The sequence below is a fragment of the Bactrocera latifrons genome, unplaced genomic scaffold, assembly GCF_001853355.1.
Source record: "Bactrocera latifrons isolate USDA-ARS-PBARC rearing strain unplaced genomic scaffold, ASM185335v1 scaffold_53, whole genome shotgun sequence".
NCBI lineage: Eukaryota > Metazoa > Arthropoda > Insecta > Diptera > Tephritidae > Bactrocera > Bactrocera latifrons.
Window position 1 is genome coordinate 426,530 of NW_017537190.1, and position 19,617 is coordinate 446,146.

The 19,617-nt window shown below is 38.7% G+C and overlaps 2 protein-coding genes across 6 annotated transcripts in view; both read left to right on the plus strand.

The window, feature by feature from the left end:
* The first annotated feature begins 3,166 nt into the window (after window positions 1-3,166).
* The window catches only part of LOC108974120 (shootin-1), a 44,387-nt gene continuing 27,936 nt past the window's right edge, over window positions 3,167-19,617 (plus strand). For all 5 annotated transcript variants that reach the window (XR_001993786.1, XM_018941768.1, XM_018941770.1 and 2 more), the window contains exons 1-2: window positions 3,167-3,255; window positions 4,039-4,612. The gene's annotated coding sequence lies outside the window, so the exon portion shown is untranslated. The remainder of the gene's footprint in view (window positions 3,256-4,038; window positions 4,613-19,617) is intronic.
* On the plus strand, window positions 8,247-17,258 carry LOC108974119. The gene is made up of 5 exons (XM_018941765.1): window positions 8,247-10,383; window positions 10,442-10,750; window positions 10,880-11,821; window positions 12,338-13,518; window positions 14,204-17,258. Exons 1-5 carry the CDS (start codon window positions 8,247-8,249, stop codon window positions 16,745-16,747), a joined length of 7,113 nt encoding a protein of 2,370 aa, XP_018797310.1. The 3' UTR covers window positions 16,748-17,258.

Consider the following 19,617-nt stretch of genomic DNA (forward strand, 5'->3'; position numbering starts at 1 on the left):
GTAATAGAGTTTGTGACTATCACTTACAGAATAGCAAAATCGTCTCAAGTCTCAAAAATTGTCTCTGTCAAATTTAGAGACACTGTATCACAGTACAGAATCGCACGGTAAAACCAATTAGACTATAAACAGAAATAAATTTACTTGATTTTATAAGTATTCTCCTTTACTTGCAATCCATGGTTTATAGTTATGTTTCTTGGTAAGCAATTACAGTTGTAGGACTATACGTAATTCCTACTTGTTTAGAGAAGTATCGCGCTGGACTTGGAACACGACAGGTAGAAGCCATCCCCAATGAAAACGAAAAAACAGCCTGGAGCCGATAGCCGTTTCAAACATGTCTCTGGGGCAGTAACTAATCGTTATAACACTAAACAAATAGAACTAACGTGATTCTTTATGGATTTTCATTTCCAGACTAATAATTTAAGCCACTATATATATTTTTTTTAATTTTATTATTCATAACAAAAAAAAAAATGGCAACTCTATTTTTACATTCCCATTACCCACTACTACAGTGCCAAGTGTAAAATGACACAAGTAACTGGCCTATAAATATAGTATCAGAAGCGAAAGCTCACGATTTTGATGCTTTCAATAAGATTTATATGATATTATATGTCAACCGCGAAGAGGAGATTTGAGTGTTACTTTTTGGAATCTTTACTAAATATCAGTGAGAATGATAAGTGAATACCGAGTAACGGATTTTTCAATATTGACGCTAAAAAGTAGATCGATAGGGATCGCAAACGAGGCCATATTTTTCCCGCTCTTTTGACATTTCTCTTCAGTAAGGTTTGCCATTTCGCCATGGAAAGATATACGAACCATCAGCGAGACGAAATTATCCACAGGTACTCCATGAGTCACCAAAGCATACCCGAAAAAATTGCGGTTTGGTGCGGTTTTAGGCGTACTTCTTCCGTGATGATCAAGATCGGCACGTTACTGTGAATGATAACCCAATATTTTTGCAGCGAATTGGATGATATGGTCTTGGACCATATGTGCTTCCAACAGGATGGCGCCGCAAGCCAGACGGCGAATGTCACAATCGATTTATTGCAAGCCAAGCTTGGTGAACGTGTTATCAGCACGACGTTTGATGAACTTCGTGCAAATTTCGAACGTGAAATTGCAGCAGTATCGGCCGTTTTATGCTTGAAAACCGTCGAAAATTAGGTTCAGCGTCTGGACTTCTGCAAGTTTGGCCGTGGTGGCCATGCAAAAGAAATCTATTGCCGTACATAATGGCATCGAATACACTTTTGGTTTTATGTAAAAAAGCTCTTATTGAAAACGCGGTTAAAAAAAGAACGTTCACAGCGTTACTTAAATAAGGTCGGGAACGCGTCAATAAAATAAAGGAATTGCTGCTTGAGTATCGATGATTAGTAGCCAGAGATCTTACTGGCATTGTCGCAATATCGGAAGGATCAATGAAAACCATTTTGAAAGATCATTTGGACATAAGAAATGTGAAAGCACGCTTGGCGCCAAATACACTAAAATGTTTCGAAAAACGCCGCGTTAACGGCCTAAAAGCAGGATTGCGATGTCCCACATATGTAAGTTGGTGCTGGATCACTCTAAGTACAATATTAAGGTTCATTGGATAATAGTTCTCTCCAGGTAACGTCGAGAGGGTTTTTCGAATTTTCAGTTTTTCCATTTTGGAAAACTTTGATATAAAAATGGACTATTTTGTTATTGTAAAATAAAAAAATATTTTTAAAAATATTAAATAATTATCCAGCGTTAACTTGTAAATTATCTGCAGCAAAGGTATTCGAAGTTTCAAGAGAAGCGATGCAGCAGTTTGAAAGTTATGAAATGCAACAACTTAGAGCACGTAAGTTTTGGGGAAAACGCTTTGGAATCTGATCTAAACCGTTAAAAGACAGGTATAAAAATATTAGTAACTTCGTTGATTTTTACACAACCTTTGATATTAATACCCACATTTCTCAAATATCCCAAATCACTTGCCTAAATTTCAAGTTTAATCTCTAAATCGTTCTTGCTTTTCTAGTTTGGTCTGCCTGTGTGAGTTTTCGTTCATTTCACAAGCTTTTAGTATAAATGCTAGTAAAACCGGTTTCAATATTAAACAATACCGGCCGATATCGCTGAAATGATACAAAAATTTCACAACAAAAACGGTGAGTAAATTTAGGTTGTTTCGCATGAGTTTTTTTTATGGATATCAATATCCTACTGGAAAAAAAGGATTTCTATAATCATATGGTTAAGAGAACTATAATTGATCTAACCAAAGTTAGAATTTGGATGCACCGCGTTAATCCTTCATCCTTACATTGGTCACTACTTACCAGTAAAATAATGAAAAGTATTACACTTACAATATTAAAATTTCTTTTTTCTGGTTCAATTTTATTTAGTATAAACGGCTTAGACCACAACCGGAATCACCACACTTTTGAATTTTCGGCGAGAAACGCTTGCATTTTTATATCTAATAATAAATCGTCACCGGAAAAGAATTATTGCACTAATCACTAAAATTTCTCAAAAATTGTGATATTTTGGCGCAATTATTGACATTACAAGTTTTATACACCATAGCTGCGTGAATTTAGTCATGAACGTAAAATCATTATCGTACGGAAACTGCAGTGGTGAAATAATTTTTATAACGTTCTCTGCACTTCATATACGTTCTCTGGTCACTTCGATGTGACAGCGCCATCTGTAGACCATATAGCCAAGACACCAATCGCAAGTTTCTTTTCATATGCGTTTTCTTCCACATTAAAATACCGAAAACGATAGCGGTTGTGGAACTTCAGCTACACTCCACAGCAGTGTTGCTATTGCCTTGAACAAACCGCACTGATAAGAGGACTGTGTTATTATAACTTAAAAAGCTTCATTTAATAAATAAATATGAATTGATTTTCCTTATACATTTCACAGCAAAGCAAAATAAATGAAAAAATATGAAATTCACTTACTTGAAGATAATATAAATGCAATGAACCGAAATAAAACTACATAAATCCTTTTACACCCGTATGGGTCAATATGCATAGCTTCCAACTCTTTTTTACCCTCTTCAGTGGTTTTGTTCTGGCAACACTAGCGTTGGGATTCACTGTTATTTTTGCATTTCACTTTGGTTTTTCTTCCATTCCACGTCGCTTTGTGCGTGCGCGTTGATGTGATTTTTCGTGTTATGTGAAAAAAGCATAAAATACCAAATAAATTTGTAAAATCTATACAAAAGTAAGAAGACTTATCCGCGAATCGTTGTGTTTTCATAGTGTGTGCAAATTTGGCAAAATATTGCAAGAAATGAAATTTTCTTTGTGGCTATGAGAAAGGAGTGCTTGTAGAGCATTTTAGTTAAAGAAGAAGAAGGAGGAAATGGGGCGCGGGCATTAATAAGTTTTACGAGTATTGGCTGTAACCGAAGCGACTAACCGGAGCTGAGTTTCGCTTCAGAAATTTCTGCTAACATGTTTGTTTCGTTTTAAATATCAAATTTGAAAATTTTTCATTTTCCTTTTTTTTGGGGAAAAACAGTTTACATTAAAAATCACAAGACAACTTAAAAATTTTGCATTTTTTTGCCGTTTCTTCCTTCGTCTGCTTTGTTTCGTTTAGTTCAGTTTAGCTTTTGGTTTTTTTTATTGTTCTCGATTACATTCTCTTCGTTTGAATTGTGTTTCGTGGGTGTTTTTGTCGATTCTTTATTTTGTGCAATATAGCGTTTTGTGTGTTTTGAGTTTATATTTCGCGGCTTGTGCGTGGATTTGTGCCGCCTTCATCGCCGTTGATGTCTGAGCAGCAGCACAGTCTTCGCCGGCCCGTGTCGTTGATACTTGCACTTTTTTTTTTGCGAATTTACGTTTTGAACAACTTTCGCTTTGTTGCTTTATTTTGTATCATTCACATTCGTTCGTGGTGTACTCATTGTGTTAACGGAAGGAATTTACCTGGAATTTGTGTGGAAATTGTCTCTGCTGTATAGTTATTTGAACTGAATAAAATATTGTTTTTTTGCAGTTCAAAAGAAATCAAAACAGAATAGAAAAAAACAAATAGGAACAGAAAAATCGTGACCGTTACTTTTGCGAAATTGTCGCAAAGGCGACAAAAAAATTTGTCGTCCAAACCTGCTCATCAATAAAACATTTTATTGTAACAAAAAAAGGCAAAAAAAGTATTAAATATAATAAAACCAAACCAAAATTTTTTACATAGAAATATTTGTAAAAAAATAAAGGAAGAAAGTTTAGAATAGTGAAAAACTTGCAAAATAACTTTGCAATAGACTTGTGACAAACGATCAATATTAAATAAAACATTCAAATAAACATAAGCGAATTAAAAATATAAATATTCGAATAAAAATCATTTGCTTCAAAACACGTATACGCGACAAATTAAAGGACTTTACATACATACCTAAAATTGAAAAGGCACCTTTGTAGCCGTGAAGTGAAAAGGTATATTTGGCAGTTGACTGCCGAACATAGCCTATTACCGCAGGTCTTCTTAAAGGCTACCTGTCTTAAAATTTAACTACGAATTGCACCAAATATTAATCATAAAAGACGCAGCAACAACAAAGGAAGCGGTAAGTCGGCAAACACGATTAACTAGCATACTTGTACTAATGCTATAGTTTTTGTTATATAGTGTGTATGTATTTTAAAAGTAAATATTCCTAAAAACTCTTATATGTATCCTTACCCCAGTTGGCAAAGTCTTGGAAATATTAGTTCGTGAAATATTTGTATTTATGTAGATCCTTTACTGCCACCCAAATGGCGTACAAACATATTCGCTGACACTAACATTTTGTAAATAAAATATATCATTTAAATTTGTTGCTAAAATTTTGTTTAGTATTTGCCAACTACCGCGCATAAGGATTGTTGTTGCCTTTTTTTTTATAAATAACTAATTCCTGAATTGAAATTGCATGCATGTGTGTTCGTACATATGTACATAATCCGATGATCCTGTCAATGAAGGAATTCGTTCACCTGGTAGCATGCTTACTATTTTGCCTGCCCGTATGTTCGCTATTATTGTTGTTATTGATTTTAAACATATGCAACTACTATCCTCTTGCCTCTTCCCATTTATCGAAATCACTTTGTTTTGACTTTTGAATTTGTACAAAAAAAATTTAAGAACACTTGACACTTTGATAAAGCAGTGAGAATGAGTTATTATTTTGAACTACTTATTACTTATTCTGGGTTTATTAATATAAAAATAACTTCTATGGTTGTAAACATGATACAAATTAGGAACATATAATTTTTTTATGTTTCAAAAGCTTAGTTAGTTATAACTGAGCTAAAAATAAAATGGTACATTCTCAGTGTCAAATACCAAGCTCAAATCGCATTTCTAGCATTATTAATTCTAACTTACAATCTGTATATGTATGGTAAGAGTGTCTACGTCTAGCATATGCCTCGTAATATAGCTATTAGTAACCTGTCCTCCGCGTGCTACGTTCCCAAAACACGTTACCTTGTGCCACATTTCTCTGCTATCAGTTATGTCTGGAATGCATTTTATTTTGTTTGCCGCACGAAAAATAAATTGACAAGAAAGCATAAAAATTTAGCGCATAAAATTAAGTAGGTCAAAAATTGGAAACACCCCGTAGTTTGCTCACTATATTTACACAAAATAAAAGTATAAGAACACTATACACTCCTTCATCGTTTTATTTCACTTTTGTACATAAGTGAACAAAGAAAAACAGTAAAATGTTCTATGACTAATTGTAATAATGAATGGTGATGAGATGATTTATACATAAGTATGTGTGTATGTTTGTAAGTGGTCATTCAACTCTGCCTTTGCGAAGCAAACGCAAGTGTTCTTTAAAACGCTATAATGGTGTATGTATATACTATACACATGTGCATATTAATAATACAATCTTTTGTTATTTGCCGAAATGGCACAACAACCACCCACACACATTGGCTTCAAGGTGACGTGAATGATTTCAAAGGTACAACTGTAGTTATATTAGTCTTTCGATTAACTGACGCTAAACCTCATTTTAAGCAAGTAAAAGTTTATCAATGCTAATGGGAAACGCATGCTCAAATGTTTTGCTACTGCCGTCTTTATTGAACCGACTAGCTTGTCAGCAAAAACACCTGTTGTATGTCAACAAACACCGAACAGTCACAGTGACAACATATTTATAATCTATTAGAAACAATGTATTGCATAAATATAAAAACATATGTAACAATGAGAAGCAAATACAAAAAAAAAAAACATTTTTAAATTAATTTTGTGCGTTAAAGTTTTTGCTTTGTTTTGCTTTTTTATTTCATGCGGTGATAAGCATTTGGAAGAGTTCATGTGCTCGGTATCAATTACTGAATTATCTAAATTGACGTTCGACTACTCAAAGTCTATACTATAAGTGTGTATGACATCATTACACAATATACAATAATCATACTATTATTTTCAACTATTGAATTTACTTTATCCCATATACATAGATACAATGTGTTTGTATGTATGAACATGCATTGTAGTACCAGGAGAACAGAATATTTTAGAATTTGAGTAAACTTTTAAGTAAATATTTGAAGAACTATTGATGTTAGTGTTAAATGCCGTTAGTGATTTCGGAAACTTCTGCTAAATGTATTTGCAAGATGATTCTGGCAGAGCGTGGTGTTCAAAAGCCTCTGAATGTTTTAATGACTTGGGGTAATTCGACAGTTTCTTCAATCTCATACGCTAGAGTCTGAGCAGTATAAGCGAAGCATAATTTTCGATCGCCTGGTTGCCAATAATTATTTTCCTCAGTTAAAACTTTAATGGGTCTAAACAACAACAGAAGTTAGATACATATATTATCTTAATTTTGAAACCCTTAAGAGGATGTATTCATAAAGTACATATGTATATATAATATCAATACCAGCGATTACTCAACTAAGTGACAGTCTGTCTGCCACGAATTCAGCCTCTCAGATTTTCAAGTATTGATCTGAATTTGTGCTCATAGCATTTTTCCCCAAACAGCTGCTCACTTGTCGAAACCGCCGATATTGAACCGCTAAAGCTGCCATACAAACTTAGCGATATGAATCAAATTCTTGTATGGCAAATTTTTTTGTATAACAAGAAATCTTTACGAAATTTTTGCTTATGTATTATTTTTCATATCACCTTCCTTAAAATACATTTTTGTATTATGTATGTTTGTGTCAGCGTATGCACGTATCCCTGTCAATCCTTGCATATTTATTTTGATTGAATGTAGACTTTGATGTGTGTTCTTCCCTTATTCAATATTTATAATTAAACTTAGTTTAGCGCATGTACTTAGTTTGTAATTAACTTTTTAAAATACAAATTGCGAATTTTTCCAATAAAAGTACATCTATTCGAACTGTGCTTTATTCAACAATAAAACAAAATATAGTCCAATTACTTTAGTACCATTAAGTAAAACGTTAGAATGTGATAAATGTAAAATTATTCAAAAAACAACAATAGTTGTGACAGTGAAATTTATTTTATTATTATTTTATTACTTGACGTTAATTATTTTTTCTTTATTTTTTTCTTTCTAATATTTATATTACTATGCAAAAAGTATAGAGTACAATCAAGAGTCTATCCTTTAAGTTTTATATTTTAAAAATTATTTGGGAAATTGCTTTCTGTTTGAACAATTGTTTGCCTGTATGTAAACCTAGTCCTCAATAGATGCTTTTGTCCGCTTTTGTAGTTAGTCCGATAAGTAACGAAGTAGCCATACTAGCGACAGCAAAAATACACTTTTCCGTCTCTTAACATCATGCTCCTTGTAAATCATAAGATATTGTCACTAACATACGATTGTTTGTATTTGTTCTCTTTTATTACTGCTTGCTATTCAAACAAAAATTCCTACAATGAATAAAAAACCAAAAAATAAAAACAATGTTTATGAAAACGCAACTCATTCCATGCAAACGCGAAATAAACAAAAACCCAACACAAAAAACTAAAAAAAAAAAAATGAAAACTAAAATATTGATTGCCGCCAATTTTCCACAAATCTAAACCTGAAATCATCAAACATAAACAAATTTAAATCCATAACAAAAATCATTATCAATTCCTCATTGTGCTCATCATATGTTTCACCTCAACTTACGCCAACTCTCGTCGATATTTGGGATTGTGTTTGTTGTTGTTAAATTAGGTCTTTCAAAGATCCTCCTATGTTCCTTCAAACGGGAGGGGGTGGGAAGGGAATACGCCCAAATCAACAGCATCAGCAGCAGCAGCAACAACATCACCACCAGTCGCATCACCAAACGCACCACCAATCGCACCATCCACACGCGCCACAGCCACAGCAGCCGCCACAACAACAGCAGCAACAACAACAACCGTCGTCCGTGCATCACGGTCATCAAGCGCCCCAGCAAACGCATTCCCACCACCCTCACCATCAGTCACACCAGCATACCCATCAACAGCATCAGCAACATCAACAACAGTCGCAGCAGCAACAACAACAACAGCAGCAGCAGCAGCAACAACAGCAAGCACATCATCATCCGCAGTTATCCTTTTATTCGTATCAATTAAGTCAAACACAGCCGCCGCCACCCCCCGCCCAACATCCGCAAGCGCCCAATAATGCAACAGTCACGGCATCACAAATGGCCCCGTCACCACCCACACAGTCCAATACAGCTGGCGGTGCGTCGTCTGTGTCCGCAACTCAATCACACAGCATGGTGGGGGGCGGTGGTGCAGGTAGTATACCCGTCGGCGGTGGAGGTGTCAGCACTGGCAATAGTGCAAGCGCCACAAATATCGCTCGACAACATGCGGCGGCTGCCGCGGCGGCAGCTGCTGCCGCCAACAATGGCGCCAATATGCAACATTACGCGACTGGGACGGCGCTCATGCAACCGCCGGCGACGAGTACGACATTCATGACCTCCAACTACTTGCAACAGTATCATCAACAGACGGCGGCAGTAATCGCCGCGGCTGCAGCGGCTGCACAATACAACAACAATGCCGCGGTAGCAGCAGCTGCAGCTGCAAATAATCATGGCGGACCGGGTGCCAATACACAAGCTGCTACAACGCTGTACCAACAACAACAGCAGCAACATCATCAAGCGCTTCATCATCCACAGACAGCGCTGCATACACACTACTATCATACGGGCGCTGGCGCTGCACCAACGCCGCCACCACATCTACACCCACACCACCATCCACAACAACATCAGTTGCGTGGCGTACTAACAGCGTCACCACATCAACGGCAGCCACAAACCGCATACTTGTTGCCAGCAAATGCGATATTCGCCTTGCCGCCGGGTCCACTAACGGCTGCGCCGCGTACGTCAATGCTTGCCGCCGGCGCACATCAACAGGCCGGCAATGCTGGCGGTGGCATGCCGGTAACTCCGCTGTTGCAATCTGGTGCGCGTGGTGCAGCTGGCGGTCCAACCACATACATAACTTCACCGTTTTGTCAACCACCGTTGCCGATGGGCGCGGCTGGTCTGACGCAACCCCAACCTTTGCTGGCGACACCGTCTGCCATGACACAGCAAGCATTGCAAACTTATGGACATTTAGCCGGCGCGGCTGCTTCAAACTCATCGTCGACGACATCTCTTACTGCTGGCGGTGGCGGCCTCGTTGCTGGCAGTACAGTTGCCAGCGCTGTTGGCGGCAGTGGCATTGGTAGTGGTGGCACAGAAACAGTCAAACCACGTAAACACGCTATACCTATAATACACCCGATCACACATGAGAATATATTGGACCCGAAGCCACAGAAGAAAAGCACTGCGGTAGAAGTCAAGCCGTTACCCACTGATATAGCGCCTGGTACACAAGAGAGCACAGCCAGCGGTAGTGACAAATCGATTACTGTTTCCATGGCAAAGACGCCAACTGTGACCGCCATTGCGATGACGAAAGATCCGCACAGCGAAGCCTGCGCCGCCACCACAGCAGCGGTGAGTGTTGCGGTGCAAAGTTCTACATCAAAGGAGAAGATCGATCAGCAAATGCAAACAGATGCGGTGCGTGATCTTGACCATACCACAGGCAGGCGTGTGAGCGCATACGATGGGTCTGCGGCCGACGCCTCTTCGGGCACTTCCCAAATTTCCGGTGATGAGGATACTGACAATTATGTTTATGGCGACTTGAAAGCCGCTCGTGGCAACGACTCCATTTCCGATTCAAATGAGACAGCCTTATATTTGAATGAGGACGAACGCCAGCTAGATGTGGGCGCAGAACAAACGGGAATGCACGCTACAACTATTATACATAGCGTGACCGGCGACGATGGCGAAGACAGCAATTACGATGATGGTAAGTGTTGGAATGGTTGGGTACCAAGCTACAGCTTCTATTATTTTTAAATTTTTAGAGCCCACATCGCTGATGTTGGACCTTGCAGAAAACGAGCTAGAGCATTCGGAATTAATAGATGTCTACGATGAGGGGCAAGGCATACAGCAACAACATTTTACAGACAATGATATTGAGGGCAAGTTCGCACTAGATCGACAAGAAGAATCGGATATTTCCGCTGTGACCTCTGCGACCACACTAAGTGGCGGCGAGGAGGACAACAACAAGTCTCATTTTAACTTTCAGTCAGAGCAGACGTCTACAATGACGGTGACAGTTTATCCAGTACAGTCGGGTCAACGCTCCAAATACGCAGAGCTTCAAAGTAAGTATGCCGCATTTTTCACGCACACACACCCACACATACATATACCTACATTCATATACCAAAGCATATGTTCATGTGCCTAGCTGAATTCGTCCATTTTCTAATAAATAAAATTTCCGTTTCTAGCTGGAGACAACGACAATTTGCCCTCGAACACTGATATGGAGTTTATACCTGCCAGCATGGCGAAGTTACAACTTAAGACCAGTAAATCGACTACTTCAACCACTACTGGCGTCACTTCTACGTCAATCATGGCCGGCCCAACACCAGCTATTGGTAAAGCAGCGACACTAAAGCATTCGCCCAACACTTCAGGTGCGTCCTCATCGGCTACATCGACACCCACACACCATTCATACACACAGCCACAACAAACACAGCGACAACAGTACCAACAACTGCAACAACAACAACAACAACAACAACATACACAGCAGCAGCAACAACAATCACAAAGAAAAACTGGTACCAACACATGCACAGTGGCGAATGCTCAAGCCGGCGTAGGCGGTGGTGAAGGCGGTAGTAGTAGTCCATCAATAACGCATAGCACCGCCACAGTTATAGTGTTGCAAAAGAAACGACGCAAAGCGTCGAAGCGCGAGAAGAGGCTCAATAAACAGTGTGAGGTTAATAGCCAACGCGCGAATGCAGCAACACTAAGCAGCAGTAGCAACAGCAGCAGCGGCAACAATAACAATAGTATTAGTAATAAAAGCGGCGGTGGCGGTACCGGCACCGGCGTCGGCTTCGGTGGCAGTAGCAGCAGCAACCACAAAAGTATATTAAACAATGCCAATAATAATCTTAATAATAATTTAGCAACTAAAAATATGACAACAACAGCAACGTCAACAACATTAATAACAACAACAACCCAAATCCCGACTGATATAATTAATGCAAATAGTTCTAGCGATAACGGTAATTTAAGAGAAACGACAACAACATCAAATATACAACCACAACAACATTCACATCAACACCCACTACAACAATGTAGCGGAAGTGTGACGAAAAGCGGGAGTCTGACACGTGGCACACCAACGCCAACAAACACAAAAAGTAGGTGTAAAAGCAACAACAAAACTGATTAAATAGGCATAAAGCAACGGAAATGTTTTTTTTTTTTTTGTAGAAATATTCTTCATAAGAAAATGTTAACTGCAAGCCAAACACGTTACTTGCTTTCGTTGTCTGCATCAAATGTACTAAAATTTTGTCAATTTCGTTCCTTATATTTTAAAATTCAATAATGATATATTATTATTCTTGACATAACCTCAAAAATTAACTATGTATATTTAACGATAGGAGACAATTTTTTTCTTGACAACTTAAAAAAATTAATTATGTAAATTTAACGATATGAACATAATTTTTAACATTGTCCGTCTGTATTCACTGCCCAGCAAAATGTGATTCCGAACTGTACTGACCTGACCGCATAATATACATAAATGAGGATTGCACCGCGACCTAAGGTCTATTGTGCCCTCCGACATGGTAGCATATTTTAATCCAATGTTTTCTGTATTGAATAAACTCTAATGTTTTCATTCGTTTGTCGTTTTACACAAGGTGACTCCCTAACGGACATACATCAAATGGCCGAACGTGCTTCGCCTGCACCCACAACACAACAACAGCAACCAACGAAACAGCAAGTTGCAGCGCTGCTTGAAGCACCCGGACAACAATTGCAATTCTTGAACAGCTCGTCGTCAGCATGCGAAGATGAAGAGGAAATGAGTACACGCCTGCAAATGCAGTTGGAACAAGATGCTGCTGGAGCAGCGAACAATGTACAGGACATTCGTTTTGGCGATTTCGCCGAAGAGAAAGACTCACAGAGTTCGGCATCGCCAACAACAAATGTATCACAGCAACAGCAATCACAACCAGCCGAAGCTGGCTCACCACAAAAAGATGTGACACAAGCTAAAACAGTTTCTTCGAAGGATACTGTCGACTGTATGTTAAATGCCAGCACGACAACGATCTTGAAGCACAACACCGCACAGAATACACGTGTCGCCCTGAAAGCGTTAAACGCAAACAAAACCAATAGCAACACACCAGCGAGCGCGCCAGTTAGCGTTGTTTCGCCGCTAAAGCCGCGTAAATACACAATAGACGAACTGAAGGCGCTTTCAAAATCCAGCGAGTCGCGTAAGCCGCCAATGGTGTCATGTCAGCGCGGCGATTGCATTTCTCAATTATTCGTTTCGCGTCAGCAACATCATCATTTGGCACATCACGCACATAACATGTCCTCACTGGCGCTACATCAGCATCTGCAGCAGCAGCAATATCAACACATGAATTTTAATGAATCGCTGGAATTGGTCAGCGGTAAGCGTGGACGCAGCGGTCAGGCGAAGAAACATCACGATCACCAATCGGGCGGTGGCGCTATGAGCGGTGTGCTTAGTGTGGCGGCCGCAGGTGGCAGCGGTGCTATGGTTGTGGGTGGCTTGAGCGGTATTATGAGCGCTCAACAGCAGCGTAAAGTTGACTTTATACGCGTGCAGTTGTCGCTGAAGGAGGAGATAAAGCTGTCCGAGTGTGAGAATGCGTGGCAGCCGGAAACATTGCGCAGCAAATCGAATAATGTTTCGCCGTCGGACGCCAATGATGATATCGATGCGGTGCTGAAGAAGGTGCGGGGCGTGCTGAACAAGCTGACGCCAGACAACTTCGACGTGCTACTCAAATCGATGACTTGCATCACCATGAATACGCAGGAGAAAATGCAACAAGTAGGCATATTTAAATAAATTCAATTTCGTAAATTTTTATGTTTAATTTCGGAAATGTTTGTTTGAACTTGGTAAAATTTTGAATTTCGATTTCGAAAATAAAACAAAAATTTCCGAAAGTATTATGTTACTTAAAATTCAAAGACTTTCAATTTAAAAAATTAAATTTCGAAAAATTTTAAATTTAATTTCGTTTTTCTCGAAATAATTTCGGAAATTTTAAAATTTAATTTCGAAATTATCGCATTTTTGTTCTACGCCGGCAAATCTCGGAAATGTTTTGACTTCGAAAATTTTTAAATTTCGATATTGAAAATTTAAAAAGTGAATTCCTAAAATATTAATTTATTAAAAATTCAAAGTTTCGCACTCTCCTCCGCCAAATTTCGAAATTATGGCACGTTCGTTTTTGTCAAAATTATTAGTCTAATTTTAAAATTTACTTTTGAAATTGACGCCTCTTCGCTTTTCACCCAATAATTTCGGTTATTTCACGTTTTACATTTTAATTAAATTTCGAAAAATATTAAGTACCTATGCATTTCGGAAATATTACCTTAATTGAATTTCATAGAATTTCAATTTCAAATTTTAATAATGAATTCGAAAAATTTAAAATCTGATTTTCGAAAATTTCACTCGAAACATAAAAGCTTACTCAACACTGTGCTTTCTTGTTCCACAGGTGATGCTGTTAATATTCGAAAAAACCGTTAGTGAACCAAATTTCGCGCCCACATACGCCAACTTCTGCAAAGTGCTTTTCCAAAGCAAATCCGAGAGCAAATCGCTCTTCTCGAGCCTACTGATCAACCGCATTCAACACGAATTCGAAACAAATGTGAACAATGCCGATGCGAAAAAGCTGAAATTGCAACCGCTAGTCGATAAGCTAGAGATTTGCGAAGATACGAAAGAGCGACTGGAACTACAGGCCGAATTGGAGGATCAAGAATACCAATTTCGCCGTCGTGCTTGGGGCACCGTACGTTTTATTGGTGAAATGTTTAAACAACAGTCGCTAACCAATGATCGTGTGTTCATGTGCATCGAATCGCTATTGGAACACGGCTCCGAAGAGAAGCTAGAGTACATGTGTAAGTTACTCACCACCGTTGGTCATCTGCTGGAATCGGCCGATAATGCCAACAATGCGCGTATGGATAAAATCTTTCGCCGCATACAGGACATCATACATAAATCGCGCAGCAGCAATAAGTCCAGCGCTGCGGGCAGCCATTTCAAGATTAGCAGTCGCGTGCGCTTCATGATGCAGGATGTCATGGACTTGCGCGCGCGCACCTGGGACCATCAGTTATCGCAAACACAACAGCAACAGATGTCACAGCAACAACAACAGGCGCAGCAAAACACCCAGAAGCGTACAGCAATCGGCGCCAAACAGGATGACAAAATGCAGGGCGGCATTGGTAGCGGCAGCGGCGGCGGCAGCATGTACGATAAAAGCAATCGGATAGGCGCCTACGGCGGCAGCAGCAGCTTGGGGGGCAACATGGGCGGTGGCGGCGGCAATCAGGGCAATCGACACTACTTTCAAAAATCTCAAAAGTCACAGCAATTCATGCAACAGCATGAGCAACAGAAACTAAATATCGATCCGAACAAATTGAAATTCACCAACGATGAGGTAACACAAAGCACACCTAAACTCGGCAACTCAATCAACTACCAATGGCGCTCGTCTGGACGCCAAACCGCTACCAGCGGCAGCAGTAATACACCCGCAACCCTGCTGAGCCTAAACACCAGCACAACGAATGCGTCGAACGGCAGCAGTTTTAAGCGTCAAACCGCCACCTTAAGCAGCGCCAACGCAACGACAATGTCACCAATGTCCAACAATCCATTCCAGGCGCTCGATAGACCGGAAAAGTTGTACGAGCAAAGCGCAAGTGAAGCATCATCACCGCAGGAACCGAAAGACATACAATACGCTTTGGACAATTTGGATTTGCAGGACTTGAGTAAAAATGTATGCCAAAAACTGCTCAACCGGTTGATCGAGGAGCTATTGGATGCGAGCAGCAGTCGCAGCAGCAACGCCAGCAATAGCTGGCAACAAGAAGCGGTCAACGAGTGGTGCCAACTCAATCGCCGTCAACAGAAATCATTGCTCAACTATATATTCACCGACTATCTGCACTTGACAACCGTGAAGCGTGCACAACGCAAAGCCTGCGCCGCCATCTTCGTGCATTTGATGCGCACCAAAGTGTGCGAACCGCAATTGTTCAATGTGGTCTACAAAGAGTTGGCCGACGAACTGCCCGATCTGCAGGTCGACGTGCCCAATCTCTGGACGTACGTATTCGAATTTATCGGTCCACTATTGCACGAACAACTCTTGCATTTCTCCGATATTTGGCTGCAACAATGGTCGGCCGACGAACACTTCACGAAACGTTTCCTACATGCGCTCATCACCTACTTCACCACGGAATTTGGCGCCACCTATACGCGTGAACTCTGGAATAAGGTCTTCAAATTGGATCATGGCCAACAATTTATGAGCGATAATGCGCAATGGCGCGAATTCATCAATACGCATGGCTTTCAGTATATACACGATCGTACATACAAGCCGCCGCAGCAGCCGGCTACGTCCACGTCTACACATCCCGCTGCCATAGTGGAGCAAGTGATGCGCATAGAGTATTTATTGAATGCGGTGAATGGCTGCGATCTAGCCATCGACTATATAAATACGAATGTGCACATAAATACACACTTTATACGCAGCCTTACGAAATTCCTCTGCTGTGATTATGCAAGTGTAATGCCACCGACATCGCCATCGGAACTAAGTAGTAGCACGAGCCGTTTACGGCAATTGGACACGGAACTGTTCCGACACAAGTGCGTACCGTTGCTGAGACGTTGCCTAGACGGTCTCGAAACGCATGAGCTGGCCTGCCTCGACGCCGTCGTTGACGCGCTGCAACAAAACTACGACACACCAACTGGCAATCAGCTGATATGTAGTGTATTCGATTTGATTTACGACAGCGAAGTGATACCGAAAGAATCCTTCGACAAGTGGTATCGTGCCGAGCAGCAAAGTGCCGCCAAAGAAGCGAATGCGTCGAACAGCAACGCGCTATACTCAGCGGCTGTGGCCGGACTAACGGCAGCTGCGAGTAAAGCGGCTAACAATGGCCGTGCGCGGCTGAATGAAGAGCTACACGCTTATATGGAGAAACTGCTCTAGCGCCGTAGGCGCCAACTACGCACGGATAAGTATAAGCAAAAACTACAACAACAACAGCAACAACAATACAGTAACGGCGAAGGAGTTGGTGGTAGTGTCGACAACGTAGGCTTGGCTAAAAAGCAACGCAACTTTGCGACGCTGCTATTCCAGTGAAATGCAGCTAAGAGTGGCACAAGAGAGAGTGTAGAGAGGGAGCGCATTGAAGAGGGTTGCATTAAATTGAAGAAAATCGTAATAAAATTAATTAGAACAAGTATAGCGAAAATTGCGTAGACACATTGGATCAATGGTTGGGCTCATGTATTGTCGCCGCCAGCGTAGCACCTCTTCACACCCCCATGCAACAATAATTAAAGAACAGAAAAAGAAGAAGAAGAAAAAACACAAAAACATTAAAATTTAGCACTGTACATATATGAAAACTGCATATTTTTAGCTGGATAAACGAAAGACATTAGAAATGCAAGAGCAACAAAACACAACAAACAAAAATGAAAGAAATGAAAAAGCAAAATAACAAAAACTAAAATTCAAAACAAACTACTATATTAGCGTGTGTATGTGTGTCTGCGTGTGTACATATTAGCATGTAAGATATTTAACGAGTAACTTTTTTGAAAAGTTTTCGGTAAACAAAAACACAAAGAAAAACAACAAAACATACAACCCACAATTATTTGGTCTCAAAAGGCGTATTTCAAAAATCGTCTCCCTAACATTTATTGTTTTTTTTTTTTTCTTTTACTAACATTTATTTTACAATTTGACAAATAAATTTAATGCGCCAATACTGGTCTTTGGCCACACCCCTTAATTTTACTTTAATTGCTTCCCGCCTCTTTTTTGTTTTTGGAAACTTATTATTATTAAAAAATTACTTTTTTGTTGCAAGTGAAAAATGAAAAAAACTGACGCTTACACTTATACATACATACATAATATTTTTGTAGTACAATTAGATTAGATATACATTAAATAAAAAAACAAAACTGTAAATGAAATATTTAAAACTTATAATTTTTGCATCATAGCAGTTAGTATACTTGAATCTCTTAACAAAAAATGCAAGGCAAGTGTAAGCATGAGCCGTACGGTGGCGGTTGCAAGCAGAAAGCACCGCAAAATAACAGCTTTACGTTACGTTATGACGTATACGTAAGCAAAAGCGTCAAATATAGGCGCATTTGCAAGTGATTTCCGCGCGCAACGCTACACACCATTCCTATTTTCGTATATATATATAAAAAAAAATATATATATATATATATACCTATATGTAAATGCTTAAGCAAATATCGCCGCATTAAAAATATGCATACTCACACGCACATAATTTATTTATCATCATATCACGCTCGTTGTCGCCTGTCGTACTCGCTGTTCGGCCTTGCCTTAAACTACTTGTCATTGACGCCTGTTATCGGACCCGCTTCAGGTCTTTAGGTGCTGGTCCGAAATACTTACATACAAATTGAGCCATTCCTTTGCCACACACTGTAACCGCAAGCATTTGCAACAGCTATTTGTATACTTCCTTCTTAGTGCATTTTCGTATTTGTTTTGGTACTCGTTTTTTTCACCGTTAAGGTATGCTAAATGCTAAAAATTCATCATTTCACACACACACACACATTCGCTTACTCCATATGTATGTATAAAATCGCGTATTGCATTTGAGTGATGCAACACAAATTTCATGCAGTAAATTTAAGTATTTTTTTTTGTTTATGTTTATATAAAATATTTTTTGTTTAAGAAAATTTTATGTTTTTAACTTGCTCGTCGATGTCGAGTAAACACACGTTGAAACTATTTGTCTGAATTCTGTGATCGGAATTATTATTTTTTAATTTTAAACAAAAACGAAATCAATCAAATCTCATACACACACATATATATACACAAATAAACATATATACTACTTATATATAAATGTACTATATATACCGTTATAATTCATAATACAAAATTGGCTATGTTACGTGTAATTGTTGAATGAAGTACAGTGGCGTGAAATTGACGAAATTCGTAAAAAGAAGTTCAGAACACATACGACCCCACCCCCCCTCTCTTACACACACACGCACACTAACAATGAATACACCGTATGCAAAACAAGTAACACTGCAAGTGGAAAATTCCCTAAATTACAAAAGCGCATACATAAATTCCAAAAGATTGTTGTAATTTTTGTTTTCAAACTCAAATGAAAAATACAAAATGTTGTAAAACGTTCGATGATAAAAATGTTTCAAATAAAAACAAATTAAAAAAAAAACCAAATAAACCAATATTTACTAATTTCATATACCATGAATATAAGAAATTTCGAGTGGCTGAGCATTGTGCTTTTAGTATGAACCGTATTAAATTAGAGCAGTATAAAAATATAATATGTACCCTGTGCGCTTCAAGCCGCCTTTATTTATTTTCTATGTAAAACATAAGCTACATACAACATACATACATATATAAACAGTAATATGTATAATTCAATATTTTACGCTGTTATTTTTATTATTTTTATTTTTGTATAAAGATTTTTTATAGCTACTAACGGCATAGTCTACATATTCAAGTATATAAAAATAACTAAAAACGTTATAAATACATAATAATTGTCTCTGAATGCGTTTAAGCAAGACTAGCATTCAAATACGAACAACAAAATTTCGCAATTTTTTCATAAATATTTTTTAAGTAGCTCTCAATTTTAGGTATGATTTAATTACAAAATGCATAAAAAATAAAAAACCTAAATGAAATAACTAATTTCTGACATTTATATAAAAACAAACTAATGAATGTCAGAAATGTATGAATTTTTATTAATTAAAAACTGAAAAAAAAAAATCAGCTGCGTATTT